At 37.7% G+C, this 15,472-nt stretch overlaps 1 protein-coding gene across 1 annotated transcript in view; it reads right to left on the bottom strand.

Annotated features, from left to right (window-relative positions):
- The window catches only part of LOC138804443 (diphthine methyl ester synthase), a 34,837-nt gene extending 23,999 nt beyond the window's left edge, over positions 1-10,838 (bottom strand). Inside the window, exons 1-3 of the mRNA XM_069988698.1 lie at positions 10,699-10,838; positions 10,361-10,523; positions 3,045-3,169 (exon numbers count right to left, since the gene is read on the bottom strand). Coding sequence (XP_069844799.1) covers positions 3,045-3,169; positions 10,361-10,495 — 260 coding nt within the window. The 5' untranslated portion in view covers positions 10,496-10,523; positions 10,699-10,838. The remainder of the gene's footprint in view (positions 1-3,044; positions 3,170-10,360; positions 10,524-10,698) is intronic.
- Between the last annotated feature and the right edge of the window lie 4,634 nt (positions 10,839-15,472).

Below are 15,472 nucleotides of genomic sequence, written 5' to 3'. Positions count from 1 at the left end.
TAGCCTGGGCTACATACCAGGTTCTGGGCCAGTATGAACTATATGGTAAGACTCATCTTAAAAGTATAAAAGATATATGTTGACATAATAAAGCACAAAAGCAAGAAAAGCTGTTTTGAAAGATGAGTACTCTGGCAGAGATAAGTGATGGAGTAGTAGAGATGGAGAAGGTAGGCTGAACTAAGGTGTGAAGGTGAGAAGGATCATGACATTGGTAAGCATGAGTATGGGCTTTAATACAAAAGTGGCAGAATACAGACAGATTAGTATTTTTAATATCTGCTAACGATAGAGCTGATAAAGATCTCATCTGTGAGCCCAGGTAAGGTTTCCGAACTGTGGCTTTATAAACAGTTATCTGATCACACTATGGGTAATGACTTAAGAATTTGTGAATGGACCACGCCAAAGGTATACAGTATATGAAGTTGGATTAGGTAGAAGGGGCAGCTGCATTGAAAAGGAATGAAATGACATGAAAAACTGGATAAAGCAAAAGCCAATAGCAGGGTTTCTCAGACTAAAATGAAAGGCTCATTTTTAAGGTTCTACATTGTCAAGGATTAATTGTTCATTTGTTTATTTTGCCAGTTTGGATCTTGAACTCAGGGCCTGGGCACTGTCCCTGAGCTTCTTTTTTTTTTGTTCAAGGCACTTTTTTGCTCTACCACCTGAGCCACAGCGCCACTTGTATACTTTTCTGTTTATGTGGTACTGAGGAATTGAACCCAGGGCTTCATGCATACTTGACCACTAAGTCACATTCCCAGCCCCGAATAATAGTTTTATAAAATGTAATAAAAATAAGTTACTCAAGCCAAGAGTCAATGGCTAATACTTATAATCCTGGCTACCTAGGAGGCTTAGATCTGAAGATCCTGGTTCAAAGCTAGCCTTGGCAGAAAAGAGTCCATGAGACTCTTATCTCCCATTAACCAAAAATAGAGGAAAGTAGAGGTATGGCCCAGGTGGTAGAGCACCAGTATTAAAACCAAGAGAGAGCTTGAGACTTCGAGTTCAAGCCCCATAAATAACTATTCAGACTTCAAGTTCAAGCCCCATAAATAACTATTCAGAAAGCAAAAAAAACAAAGTAATACAAAATAAAAGCCGTGTGTGTGTGTATGTGTGTGTGTGCGTGCGTGCGTGTGCGTGTGTGTGTGTGTGTGTGTGTGTGTGTTAGGCTTGAACTCAGCACCTGAGAGATGACCCTGAACTTTTTTGCTCAAGACTAACACTCTACCACTTGGGTCACAGCTCCAGTCTGGCTTTTTGGTGGAGATGGGAGTGTCATGGACTTTCCTGCCTAGGCTGACTTTGAACTACAAACTATGATCCGTAAATCTCAGCCTCCTGCGTAGCTAGGATTACAGGTGTGAGTGATTGGTGCTTGGCTAAGCCCCACATTTTTAATATTAGATTCAGTAGATATAAGATTTACTTCCTAAAACAGTTACAAAGGTTTCTAAAATGCTAACTCTCAATTTCTATATGTATCCCATTGAGCACTAGTAAGTCTATGTGCTGGCACCAGTGTGTAAATAACACTCTGAGTAGCATCTGTACTGTGAAATTGACACTGGGAGTGACTGGTATGCAGGAAAGTAAAAAGCAACTCTCAACTGCTTGGCCAAGCTGGGATGTGTGGTGGGGAAGAGTCCCCCATGGAAAACACAGGTATTATGCAGAAGAAGTCAAGGGTGATAATGAGAAACTTCTGTAAGAGTTAGAATATACTTAAAGCTAGGATTTTTAAAATTTATTTTACTATCTTATTGCTAAAAAAAAAAAAAAAAAGATAGGTACTACTAATTTTCAGAAAGTTAAATTACATAAAACAAGGTCAGAGGCTACTAAATATTTCAAATGTGTAATTATCCACACAGTTATTTGTAATCAAACATAATTATGATACAGAATCTTTGGCTATTCATGATATAAATTATTTTCTTTTTGACAGACACATGCATGCACATGTAACTCCATTGTTTTTAGAAACATTCTTGATGGTGGGCTCAGAGTGATTTAATTGTCCTTATGTTCCTTAAAACTGCAACATAAATCCTGAGTGACCAGCTGTGGACAAAGAACTCTGCCGTTTGGCTTGACATTAGAGATTGATGACGTTTGACTAGACAAGTAGAAGCCCATCTTCTTGGTAATGAGAAAGAACAGAGCTCCCAATGGATATAAGGAATTGAAATCAAGGGCTTGATAAATGATAAATTCAAGGCAAGTAAAGTGACAGCAGTGTTGTCAAATATTAGATGACTAAAAAGAAAAGCCTAAGGAAGATGAACATGTTTGCAATTATCTGCAGCAAATAGCAGGCATGACTTTTGATAATGGGATAGTTTATTTAATAATGATACACTTAGTTAAAGCATTTTGTTTCCAACATGATCTAAAACAGAATCAAAAAAATAAACTTTAGAGTTGATTCTTCATAATACAGTAGCACATCTTTACCAAGCAGATTTTCTTCATTAATCTCAAAGACAATGGAAATTTATACTGTGCCACTTTATTTCCTTTAGCATTTCTGATATGATGTAGCTGTGCAGCCTAGCTTGCAACTATGATGACCCTGAATCTGTGATCCTTTAGCCTCAACCTCCCAAGTGCTGGGATTACAGGTGTGTGTTACCACACCTAACATTAACTATGAAATTTAAATAGGACTTATGGAATTAGGACCCGACAAGGAAATTTTAAATGAAATAGAACGGTTATTGCAGATTAATAAAAATATATAAAATTTAAATAATGGAGACAGGAAAGGTGGGTACTCAATAAATATTCAATGCACATATGTGAAAAGGAACCATGTAACTTGAGGCTAGGAAAGATGAAGAAGAATGATGGAGGGGTATCATTGATAAAGGTATACATACCTACAAATTGATATTTTTAAATGTTTAAGTAAATATATGTATATATACACACATATAGAATTCAAAGTATAATCCCTTTATATATAACCTTTATAATAGCAATAAACTAAATTAATTTTTAAAAAATTCAAAATGTCTGCTCTGACTTACCCAAATGGATCTCCAACTACAAGGAACGCAATATCACTGATATCAGCATCCTTTAAAATATTATCTGCTTCTTGTTCCACTTCTTCTCTATCAGCAAGAATTAATTTTCTTCCATAAAACTCTTCCTACAGATTTAAGTTCAATAGCAAATTAAGAGACAGCAGGTAACTATGCACATACACACACAGGCACACACCCCAAAACAATCTTTGTCTAGAGCTGTGCAAAACTTGGCAACTATCCAAATACAGATCGTTTAATACAACTCATCAGTGAGCCAGCACTCTATATCATGCTGCAATTAAACTCTGTCTTTGGGGCTATCATAATATCCCAAGAGGAGGCCGACCTCTTAACATCTGAGGCCTCTAAATTTGGCTCTAATAGACCAGGCAGAACATTAGCGAATGAACAGAGAATATGTATGCATGAGTCCCAGTTTAGAAACATGATAATACAGAATATATTAAACACTAATGATAAACATGCAGGGTGGTTCAGATTTTATTGAATTTTCTCTGATAAAAATCTATGGCACCCTAGCTAAAACAAAAGCCAACATCAAGAAGACATAATAGGAAATGATTTAGCTGTTTACAAAACCAGCAAACATTCTTTTGTAATTTTAAAAGACAAATTTAAAATTGTATTCCCTATGCTGCTAAGAAGGAAAAGCTTTGGGAAAAAGAACTGGATTCTAAACGTACAAGGACTTTTGTGAATTAATCTTTTGAAGTTCAAGTGTAGAGAACACATTCTATAGAATACGCCAGTGAACCAGTGTTTATGTGGTACTGGTAAAAAAAAAAACTCTTGTGCCAAAACAAGAACCTTATAACTGATTAACTATGGGATAATATGCACCTCTAATTAAGTAAAAGATTCATAGATAAATAATACCGTGTTTTACATATTGAGAAGCTGAGTTACAAAAAGTTATGAGGGTTGCTGTAGCTGAGGAGCATCTGGCACACAACAGTATTTGTCAAACAAATGAGCTAATGAACAAATGATTAAGCATCCCAAGATCAATGCTACAGGTGAAATTCTAATAATTATTTCCTAATACTAAACACCTTCAATGTGAAAAGGTTCCATCAAGGTGTAATCTTCCATAACTGCCCAATGTCAATATTTTTATAGACAAAAAAAATGCTCTCATTATTTCCACTTTGCCATATACTTTTATCCCTTATCATTGACTTTCTTATTTTACTTTGATTTTGTGAATCAGAAAACTGAATAATTAAAAGAATTATGTTTGCAAATCTAAGAAGACATCATACATGATTACAGAAAACTGAAAAAAAAAAGTTTTTTACTGAACTAACATGTCCTTAAAAAAAAGATCAAGAAGCCACACACTAGCAGGTGGCTCTATTCCACACTGGAAAAATAATCTTAACAAAACTTTTAAATCTACTTCTTCAAACTTTTATTTTTATATCACTCCAAATAATTTATCCAAAGCAGACTTCAAGTTAAAATTAGCCAGAAAGGATAAAGAAAGTGGCTGCATATTATTAAAGGGAATGAGCCATCAAGAAGATATAACTATGTAACTATATATATATATATGTGTGTGTGTATATATATATATATATATATATATATATATATGTGCACTAAACACTGGTGCATCCAATTTCATAAGACATTGCTGGTCAATAAATAAAGGGACACATGAATCCATACATAATAATTCTAGGTGGTTTCAATAGATCATTCTCATCAATATCCAGACCAAAAATAAAGTCAACAAAAGAACTTCAGAACTTCATTTGTTCTTAACCACAGGACAAATGACAAACATCTACAGATTATAACATATAATAGCGGTAGAGCATACATTTTTCTCATCAGCCTTTGGAACTGTCTCCAAATTACAACACATTTAAGGACAAAAATACCAAAAACCTGAAATAATTTCTTGTATCTTATCAGAATATAATGTAGAAAACAACAAATACCAATAGCTAAGAGACACAACAGAATCAATACCAGGACATGAAAATTAAAAATATGCTTTTCAATAGTAAACAGGACATTAAACAAATCAGGAGAGAATTAAAAACATTCTTGAATTAAATGAAAATGAAAATATATCTTAATAGAACCTTTGATATATAAGAAAGGCAGTTTTTGTTTGTTTTTTGCCAGTCCTGGGGCTTGAACTCAAGGCTTCCACTCTGTCCCTGTGCTCAAGGCTAGTGCTCTACCACCTGAGAGACCCAACACCAATTCCAGCTTTTTCTGAGTAGTTTATTGGACATAAGAATCTTACAGAGTTTGTCGCCCAAGTTGTCTTCTACCATGATCCTCATATCTCAGCCTCCTGAGTAGCTAGGCTTACAGGCATGAGCCATTGGCACCTGGTTTGAAAGGCAGTTCTAAGTGGTAGCTTATAGCTATCAGTGACTATGTTAAAAAGTATGACAGATTTCAATTAACTACCTCATGATGTAACTCAAGGTCTGAGAAAATCAAGATAAACCAAATCTCAAATTAGTAGCAGACAGAAATTATAATTATGGTACAAATCAATGAAATGGAGAATACAAAAGTTTAATTGAACAAAGAGTTGGTTCTTTGGAAAAACAAGATTGACAAACTCTTACACAAACTAACCAAATGAGAGAGGAGACTTAAATTAATAACATTAAAAACAAAAAGGTATATTAAAGCAGATACGTCTAAAATCTAGATGATCTATAGAGTATATTTTTAAAATGTATTTTCTAACAAATTGGAAGACCTAGAAGAAATAAATGGCCTATCAAAACTGAATCAAGAGGATATAAGCAAACTAGATAGATCTATAAGGAGCAATGACATTGAAGCAGAATAAAGAATTTCCCAACAAAGAAAAGCCCAGAATTACATGGATTCACTGCTAAACTCTACCTGAGCATTAAAGACCAATGCTCTTCAAACATAAAACAGCAAGAGAAAAATGCTTCAAAACTATCCATACAAAGGTACCATTACTCAAATACCAATACCAGAAAAGGGGATACACACACACACACACACACACACACACACACACACACACACACACACAATACACATACACAAAAATACACACACTAAACCAATTTTTCAGATAAAAATAGATGCAAAAATTGTGAACAACTACTTTGTAGTCAAATTCAACATCCCACTAAAAAGATCATATACCATGATAATGCTGGTTACATTTCAGGGATGTGAGGATGGTTCAACCTATGCAAGCCAATAAACATAACAGAACACACAAATATAATGAAGAGCAAAAAATTAGATGATCATCTTATAGACATAAGAAGGCTTTGACAAAATTCAACATTATTTCCTGATAAAAGTCCTGAAGAAACTAGGAATACAAGGATTATACCTCAAAATGTAATGGTTTTATATGACAAACTGTCAATATTATACCATATGGGGAAAAAAAACTAAAAAGCATTTCTGTAAAATCCAGCATGAGACAAGGATGTTACTCTCACCACTCTTATTTAACATAGTGTCTGAATTATTAGCCAGAGCAACAAGAGAAAAAAAATAAAGCACTAAAAGGTTTATAACACTCATTTTCTGCAAAGTAGCAGAGAGAGAAATCAAGAAAACAGTCTCAAAATAAATACCTAAGGATAAACTTTATTAAGGAGGTGAAAGACCTCTATAATTAAAACTACCGAACACTGAAGAATGTACAGTTTCAATGTAATTCCCATCCAAATCCCAATAATATTGTCCATAGAACTAGAAAAATTAATCCTAAAATCCACATGGAAACACAAAAGACCTCAAATAGCCAAAGAAATCCTGAACAAAAAGAGTAATGCTGTAGATTATCACAATACCTGATTTCAAATTATACTACAAAGCCACAGTTACCAAACAGAATCATGCCAGGTGTTGGTAGCTCATGCTTGTAATCCTAGTTAAGCAGGAGGCTGAGATCTGAGGATAGAAGTTAGAAGCCAGTCTACACAAGAAAGTCCATGAGACTTTTATCTCCAATTGACTACCCCTCAAAAGCTGGAAATGGAACTGTGGCTCAAGTGGTAAGAGTGCTAGCCTTGAGCATAAAAGCTCTGGGACAGTGCCTTGGGTGTGAATTTGAGCTCCAGGACTGACACAAAAACAAAATAACAACAAAAAACCCAGTACCATGCTAGCACAAAAACAGACATATAAACCAATGGAATAGAGTAGATAGATCAGAAAATAAGAAAATAAAAAAATCCTACATAGCTCTAGCCATTTGATTTTCAACAAAGATGACAAGAACCCATTGAGGGGGAAGGGAAGGGGGTCAGATATCAACTTGAACAAATGGTTCTGGGAAAAGCATATAAAAGACAAACTAGATCCCTCTCTCACCCAGTATAAAATCAACTCAAAATAGCTATAAGACTTTAAAATCCTCAGAAAACTACTAGAGGAAAATATAAGGAAGGGACTTCAAGATATAAGCATAGGCAATGACATTATGAATAAGACTCCAATAGCTCAGGAAAACAATAGCAAGAATTAACAAATATGATTGAATGAAATTAAAAAGCTTCTGAACACAAAGGAAACAACTACCAAAATGAACAGAACGACTCTTTGCCAACTATTCATCTGACAGGGGATCAAAATAATTTTTTAAAACATAGCCAGTCACTGGTGGCTCATGCCTGTAATCCTAGCTACTGAGAGGATCATCACAGTCTGAAGCCAGCCAGGGCAAGAGAGTCTGCAAGAGTCTTATCTCCAATTAACTACCAAAAAGCTGGAAGTGGAGCTGTAACTCAAATCTTGAGCAAAAAATTCAGAGACAAAGCCTAGGCCCTGAGTATAAGCACACACACACACACACACACACACACACACACACACACACACACACACACACACACACACACACACACACACACACACACACACACACACACACACACACACACACACACACACACACACACACACACACATATTTTAACTCAAAAAGTTAGACATCAAAAGAACAAATTATCCAATCAGTGAATGGGCAAATGCACTAAATAGTTTTCAAGAAGAACAAAAAAAAGATTCAGCATTTTCAGATTTGTATTTGGAAAAATACAAATCAAAATTATATTGAGTAGAAAAGAGACAGAAAATCCTAAGTTCCTGGCTACTAAGGGTAAAACTAATAAGACTTCATTTCAAAAAAGGGAAAGGGGGTGGAGGTATAGCTCAAGTGATATAACTAGCATGAGACCCTGGGTTCAATCCCCAGTTCTCATCCCAAGAAAAACCACACTGAGATTCCACATCACACCAGTCAGAAAAAGAACAAAAAAACAAATGTTGGCAAGGGTTCAGAGAAGAAGAAACACATATTCGGTGTTAAATGTAAATTGCTAGTCATAGAAATCAGTACACAGGGTCCTACAACTCTAAAATCCAAACTACTACATGATCCAACTAAGTCACTGCTAGGTGCACACCTGAGGGAATCAAATCTAGCATTAAATAGATGCCTACATACCCATTTGTGGTACAGCACTGTCAAGAACCATATAAAGCAATCAACCTAGGTACCCATCCATAGATGATTGGATAAAGAAATGTGGGATGTATACACAATAGAGGATTATTTGGCCATAAAGAATAATCAAATTGTGCCACAAAAAAAGGATAAAATTAGAAACTATCATGTTAAGAAAAATAAATGAAGGCTCAGGAAGACAAATCTACTAGGTTCCTCATATATGTGGAATCTAGATTTCTTTTTAAAGACATGAAAGTTGAAGAAATATTTGGGAAGGATACACCTGAGAGGAGATGAGAAAGGGTATTAGGCTGGTAAATATGACAAAGTACCTCATATATGTGCCTGACAATGTCATGACAAAACCCCTTATTTTGAACAATTGCACAAATTATGCCAAAACCATAAAACATTTGTAAAGCACTTTCACATCTTAAAACTTGACATTACCCTCCAATTACTTGTTTCCATTTGACAAATGAAGAAACTGATGGACATTCAGAAATTGGGAAATGTCTATTTCTAAACATTTTGTGTTTAGGCACTGTGTTAAGTAAGAATCTACGAGAGAGACATTTTTACCCCATTTTACACAGTAAGAAACTAAAGTTAAAAGAAGTTCCCAAGGACACACACACACACACACACACACACACACACACACACACACACACACACACACACACACACACACACACACACACACACACACACACACACACACACACACACACACACACAGAATAACTTTCCTCTGTGCCATGCTCTAATTTAACACCTTATTCTACTAAACTGCTAGTTTGTCATCTTTTTCCATTCTGTTAAGATGTTTAAATTCATTCTAGTTTTCCTTGGTCACTGTTTAGACACATTTCCATCATGTTGAGGTTAGATATTTTGATTCCATCCTAAGAGTGAAAATCAACAAATGTGCCCAATAGCTGTTCATCAAAAACAACTTTTATTCCAATGCATGACCAACTCAAAGAACATATATAATTTCTTCAGTTTTAAAGTAACTTCTCTGGGTTGTTAATCTCAGAAGAAAGAGATCTGAAATTCTGCAGGAACTTTTTTGTTTGGAAGATTTGACAGATTCTAAAAAACTCATTCCCTCTTCCCATAATAAAGTCCATGCACGATTTTTTTTAAAATCTTCATCATTATTCCACTTGGAGTTTGACAATATACCTGAAACTAACCCTTCATCTAGAATTTGCGGAGCCCTCAATGACAACCAGCTAAATGTATAATACACTAACAAATCCTCTTGCTTCCTAGTGTCAGGCTTATGCTAGATATACACATGGGAACGTGAGCCTCTACTTAAAGATCCGATCACTCTGGATATGCTGTAGACAAAAAGGCGATCACCATTCCCCATGGAAATACTTCAAAGGGGTAAGCTTTCAGCTGGGTTTCTGAATATACAACCAACTCATTAAGGCCGGTTCAGTACCTCATTAGCACTCTCAGAAAGGATTTCTTGGCTATCTCATGAAATAAAGGATTGTGATAACAATCCCCAGGAGTATAAAACTTTCCTTCTCTCCCCCTTCCTCCCTTTGTTTACTCGAGGGAGAGACAGCATTCCATTTGTAAGGTAGGACAAACTGCTCTTTCATTTTCCAAGTCATCAGGCTGGTGTATGATTTCCTATTTTGTACTCCTCCGAGGGAATTCTTCAAGACCAGGGGATGTGTTTTTAAAAGAGTCAAACCAGCAGACGCTGGAACCTTCTATTCTGCTTATTGTATGCTATTCAGATGTTAGACTGGAGGCTGGGGACCCCCCCCCCCCCATGACCTACCAGGGCTTCCTTCCCTACAGTCAGGACTGAGGTGTAGGCCTCTAGGTAGGCCCGACTGCAGCGTCTCACAACTTCCAGACCCTTGACGGTGATGTCTTTGGCATCTCCCAGGCCCAAGCCGACGAGGTAAAGCATTTCCAGCCCCAGGGGGAAAGGTTGGGAACTGCGGGACGGAGTGAACAAGAAAGACCACGTCAGCTACACCGAGGATCCCCCCCCCCCCCACACACACACCCCAATCTGGAGCCAAATGGCTCCAAGAGCAGCGGCCGGGCCTGTGGGACCCTCGTGTCACGCTGCAGGAATGAAAAGTGTTTCTAAAACAGAAGCAGCCGCACCAGTTTGGCCCAGTTACTCGAGGACACGACCGTAGCCAACTCGCCAGACCCCACAGAGTCCCGATTGCTGGGTTTCCTCATTAAAAAAAAAAGAATCAGCAGTTAAAGCTGCAAAGACGCTCACGCCGCCGCCTGGGCCTCCGGTGCCGTAAAGCGCGACGTCTTTGCGACACTTGCGGCGCCGTGACGGCACTTCACGACTCTCCGGAGGGGGCGGGGCCAGCCGCGTCCCGGGGACGCGCGGGTTCCCACCGACTGGCTTTACTAGTGGTGACCCGCTGACCTCTCGGGTCGGAAGGTAAAGGGTCAGTAGGCGTCGGGGTGTTGGTGGAGGGCTCCAGCGCCGGCCCTGGCCCGGGGAAACGAACCTGGCCTGCCCACGTTCCCCGCCACCGTTGGCTTAAACGGGCTTCAGCATCCCCGCTCGGGTCCCGGGTAAGTGCGGTCACTCGGAGCCCGGGAAGGGCCGGTCGGGATCGGGCGGCTGCGGCCGCCGTCCGGGCACGGCGGACGGCAGCTTGGCCCGGTGCCACCCCGGCCCGTGCATCCTGCTGTCTCCTGGGCGAGGCGTCAAGCTGGCAGCCCCGGCGGCACGTGGGCGCCCATTTCCCTGCAGGGCCTCCTCCCCTCCCACCCCCCCTGACCCCTTCTGTTTGCCCCCGTGACCTTCGACCGGCCTGATTGCCCCACAGGCCCTGGCTTAGCCATCCTCGATGCCCGGACGCCCGGATCTCCCTGTACGGAGAGGAGCGACCTTCCCCCCCGACCCGTGCCTGAGATCCCATCGCGGGCCCCTCCCAGGCACCCGCACCCAAGGAGTCTAAAGGGTGGTGGGTTAGCTGTGATTCCAGCATCACTGAAGATGATTTGCCCCGGTGACTCCCTCCAAGTTCAAAAGGCAGTTTTCATAGTTTATCTTGGTACTCGCTGCTGAATATTCAGATTTTTCAGACATTATCTTTTTTGCCCCAACTCCTTTGCATTTTTTATTCTCTCCTCTCTTTCGTGTGTGTGTGTGTGTGTGTGTGTGTGTGTGTGTGTGTGTGTGTGTGTGTGTGTGTGTGTGTGTGTGTTGCACGTGCTCTCCAGTACTGGGGCTTTTTTGCTCAAGGCTGGTGCTCTACCACTTGAGCCACATTCTCCACTGATGGCTTTTTGCCGGTTCATTCGAAGAGTCTTAAAGACTTTTCTGCTCAGACTGGCTTCGAACCGTAGTCCTCAGATCTCATCCTCCTGAGTAAATAGGATTGCCGGCATGAACCACCAGCACCTGGCCCAGCACTCCTTTTGCTAAGCCTTGGCTTCCCCCCACCCCCTTTTCCCTTCAGTAGGTCTGTCTGTCCTTTGTATGTCCCATTTGATACTTGCTTCATGAATAATTCTGCCCCTCTTGCATTGACTTATTCCTCATATGTTACAAAACAAAAACTCAAAATGTATTAAAACACAGATATAATTGGCAAGACCTAAAACTATACCAGAAGAAAAGAAGATGATTTTATTTAAGCGTACATTTCTTCAGTATGGCATCAAAAGCATGATGCATAACTATTTAAGATGGACTTAAAATAAAAATTTATGCTCTTCAAAAGGTACTACTAAGCCATATACCAAAAGAAAATATTTTCAATAAAAGACTTGCATAAAGGAAAATTCAAAGTGCAATGAGTTCAACTTAAAATGAGCAAAAGATTTCAACCAACATCAAAGAAGATATGCTTGAAACAGATAAGCAGTTTTAAAGATACTAAATATCTTTAGACATTAAAGAAATAGACATTTAAACCACAAGATCCTTCTATACACCTACTACAATGGCCAAAATGAAAAAAGAAACACAGAAATATCAGCTGTCCACTTACACAATTCCAGGTTCCTGGTATTTTGCTAGCTCAAATTTCAACCTCTCATTCCAGCCTCTTCTCGGCCTGTGGATTAATTTTTTTTCCCCCAGGTAATCTCCACTTGGCTAAGCTAGAGGCATACTCTACCACTAATGCCATCAATTTCTCTTCCAGGTTGGCTTTTCTTTCTTAGTCACCTGTGGTAGTTCAGATGAGAGTACACAATTTCCATCCATAATTCACTTAGCCGCGTACTTGAGGGTCACTCCTGCATGTAGTCATATGTGCTTATTTTCCTCAGTTGAAGCTATAGCTAATCTGTCTTGATTCCGGTCCTTATTTTGTCACTCCTTCAGCTGGTCTTTATGTCTCCCTCACATCTTTAAGGGATCAGGGAGTTCTATTAAAGCTACAGTCTGAAAATATTACTCCCGTTCTAAAATCGTCATTTGGGAGGCCAAGAAAAAGTCCAGGCTCTTAATACATCCCACCAGATTTTCTAGAGTATGGTCATTGTCTACTTCTCTAGCCTCATCTCTCTCCACACCCTGAATTTTTCCTTCACCAGTACTTAATTGCTTGTAGTTCTGTGTTCATACAACATGTGGTTTTGTGCTTCCATGCTACTTCCTGTCTCCCATGCTCTCCTGCCTAGCTAACCACTACTCATCCCTTCAAATTAAGCCCAGAAAAATTTCCCGCAGTACTTCAATACCCTAAACTAAAATAAGTGTCTTCTCTCTTATAATAAAGTTCTGCCTATATATAACAGGTCTTTTTCTGGTTGTCAGTCTGTAATTTGTAATTAAACCATCAGTTTTACAATGTCATCTCTGCCTCTTAAGGCTTAACTTGGTGCTTGTCGCATAGTAGGTATTGAACAAATGTTTGCCTGTGGATTATGTATCTACATATAGCTAAGCATTTCTGAAAAAATGCAGAAGTGGTATCTTAAATGACTTCTAAAATGTTGCAGATAAAATAACAAGCATGAACAAATGCTTTCCTCATATCACTTTAGGAGGTCATTTGTGTTGAAAGACCTGTGACACATCATGAATAGTTCAGTGCACTGCTGAGTCCATAAGCAAACTTCCCATGTACTGGTTATGTGTTTGTGTGTGTATGTGTTCAGATTTTCTCTGAACAATTTCATGTAGATTGACAGTACAAGGATGTTGCCAAAAAAGGATAAATAAACGAAAATATGTTTTATTTCCTTTTAGAAAAATCTATATTGAAAGCGAAGTTATTCTCTGTTGGCAAGACATTTTAATTACTTCTCCAAACTTAGCCAGAAGAGCTGTATTTTGGAATTTGTAACAAACCTACCTTTTTCCTGCCTTCATTCCTCAATAGGAATGAAAGTATTTGTGTACTTTTTCCCAGAGCTGGATAAATAAAATGGTCTTTTTTTTTTCTCTTCAACTCAAATAATAGCAAAATTTTGCTTCATCTCTTTTTGCAGAACTATTAGTGGGATTTGGCTATTTCTCTCTTGCTATATAAAACAGGTTTCAAATTATTGCATTTCACCTAACAATTTATTAGGCAAACTTTCAAACAGGAAAATTGAAGCAATTTTATAATAAATGACAGTATAGCCACCTCAGGTTATATAGCTATTAACTGGTTTTATATTTGGGTTATCAAATGTTTATCCATCTGCCCAGATAGATACCAACCTGTCTTTTTTTTAAATGCATTTTGTTTGAAAAATAAGCTCCCTTCTAGTAACAGATTAACCAAATAACTTAAATATATGTTAAATGATACCATTTCTTTACCTAATTAAAGCTGAGCTTTGATCATTTTACTTTAATAGTTTCATTATTTTTAACACACTGTAAAATTATGTTAATGATAATAAAAGATTATATAATATATATATAATATATATAATGATAATAAAAGATCATAATTACAGATTATTCATAATACTATAGCATTTTTCACATCTCTTGCATGACAGAAGAGAGGAATGACTATAGAAAATAGTGACTCCAGATCAAAAAGAAGAAAAAAATGCTACAAAAAGTTCCTTTTTAACTTAAAGGATAATAGGATGAATAGTGCCTGAAAAGGGCTTTTTTTCCCCCCCTGTTTTTTGGAACCCTCACGATGGGAAATTTTTATATCTGAGATCTTCAGGCAGTGATCATAAAATATGAGTGAGATGTTCATTGTCATAAATACGTTATATGTTACTTGCATTTTTAAAGTAATAACAGGGTTGAGATACTACATTATGTTATGGGCACATTTTAATTACCTTACAACTAAAATAAGTCATCCTTCAATTTTCCTATGTAAGCTTGTTGTTTGTCTTGAAAAGAAAGCATTGGGGGAATGACTAAACTCCATCTGACCTTATTATGAATAGCGAATACTATTTTACTCTGAAGCTGGCCTTTTAACCTACACGTTCCCAGAAATTGCCTTTGTTAGAGGAAATTTTGATTAATATTCATTGAGTCTAGAAAGCTTGAAGTGATTGATAGTCATTATTTTCTAACAATTCACAAATAAGTGGCAATTAAAGATAGCGCTACTTTAAAAGAACTATATTTACCTAGGTTAAAAGATTTTAAATTACTTATGGTTGCATTGATTTACTTAGGAAAAAAGTCACTCTGTTTTGCATTTATTTTGTATGATGAAGTAAAATGGATAAATAATGTTTAAACAACCATACATACCACAAATCCAAATCTGTTTCTCTAAAAATCATGCAATATTTCTCATTAATCCTTACTTAAAAGAAGTCACCTAAAACCTATGTATTTGTGTAAAGTGGCTCCCTAGAATGCTGCCTTATGCACCCATGTCTCAAGTGTTTTTTGTTGTTTATTTGTAAGGCATTTTTTATACTTTGCAGCTCTTCAAAGTTTGTGTCTAAAAAAAAAAAATCAGGGATAGTTAGATTCATT

This window comes from Dipodomys merriami, unplaced genomic scaffold, assembly GCF_024711535.1.
Source record: "Dipodomys merriami isolate MVZ:Mamm:240054 unplaced genomic scaffold, mDipMer1.0.p SCAF_365, whole genome shotgun sequence".
In the NCBI taxonomy this organism is placed as follows: Eukaryota; Metazoa; Chordata; class Mammalia; order Rodentia; family Heteromyidae; genus Dipodomys; species Dipodomys merriami.
Note: the sequence above shows the minus strand (reverse complement) of the source record. Positions and strands in the feature narration are given on the sequence as shown.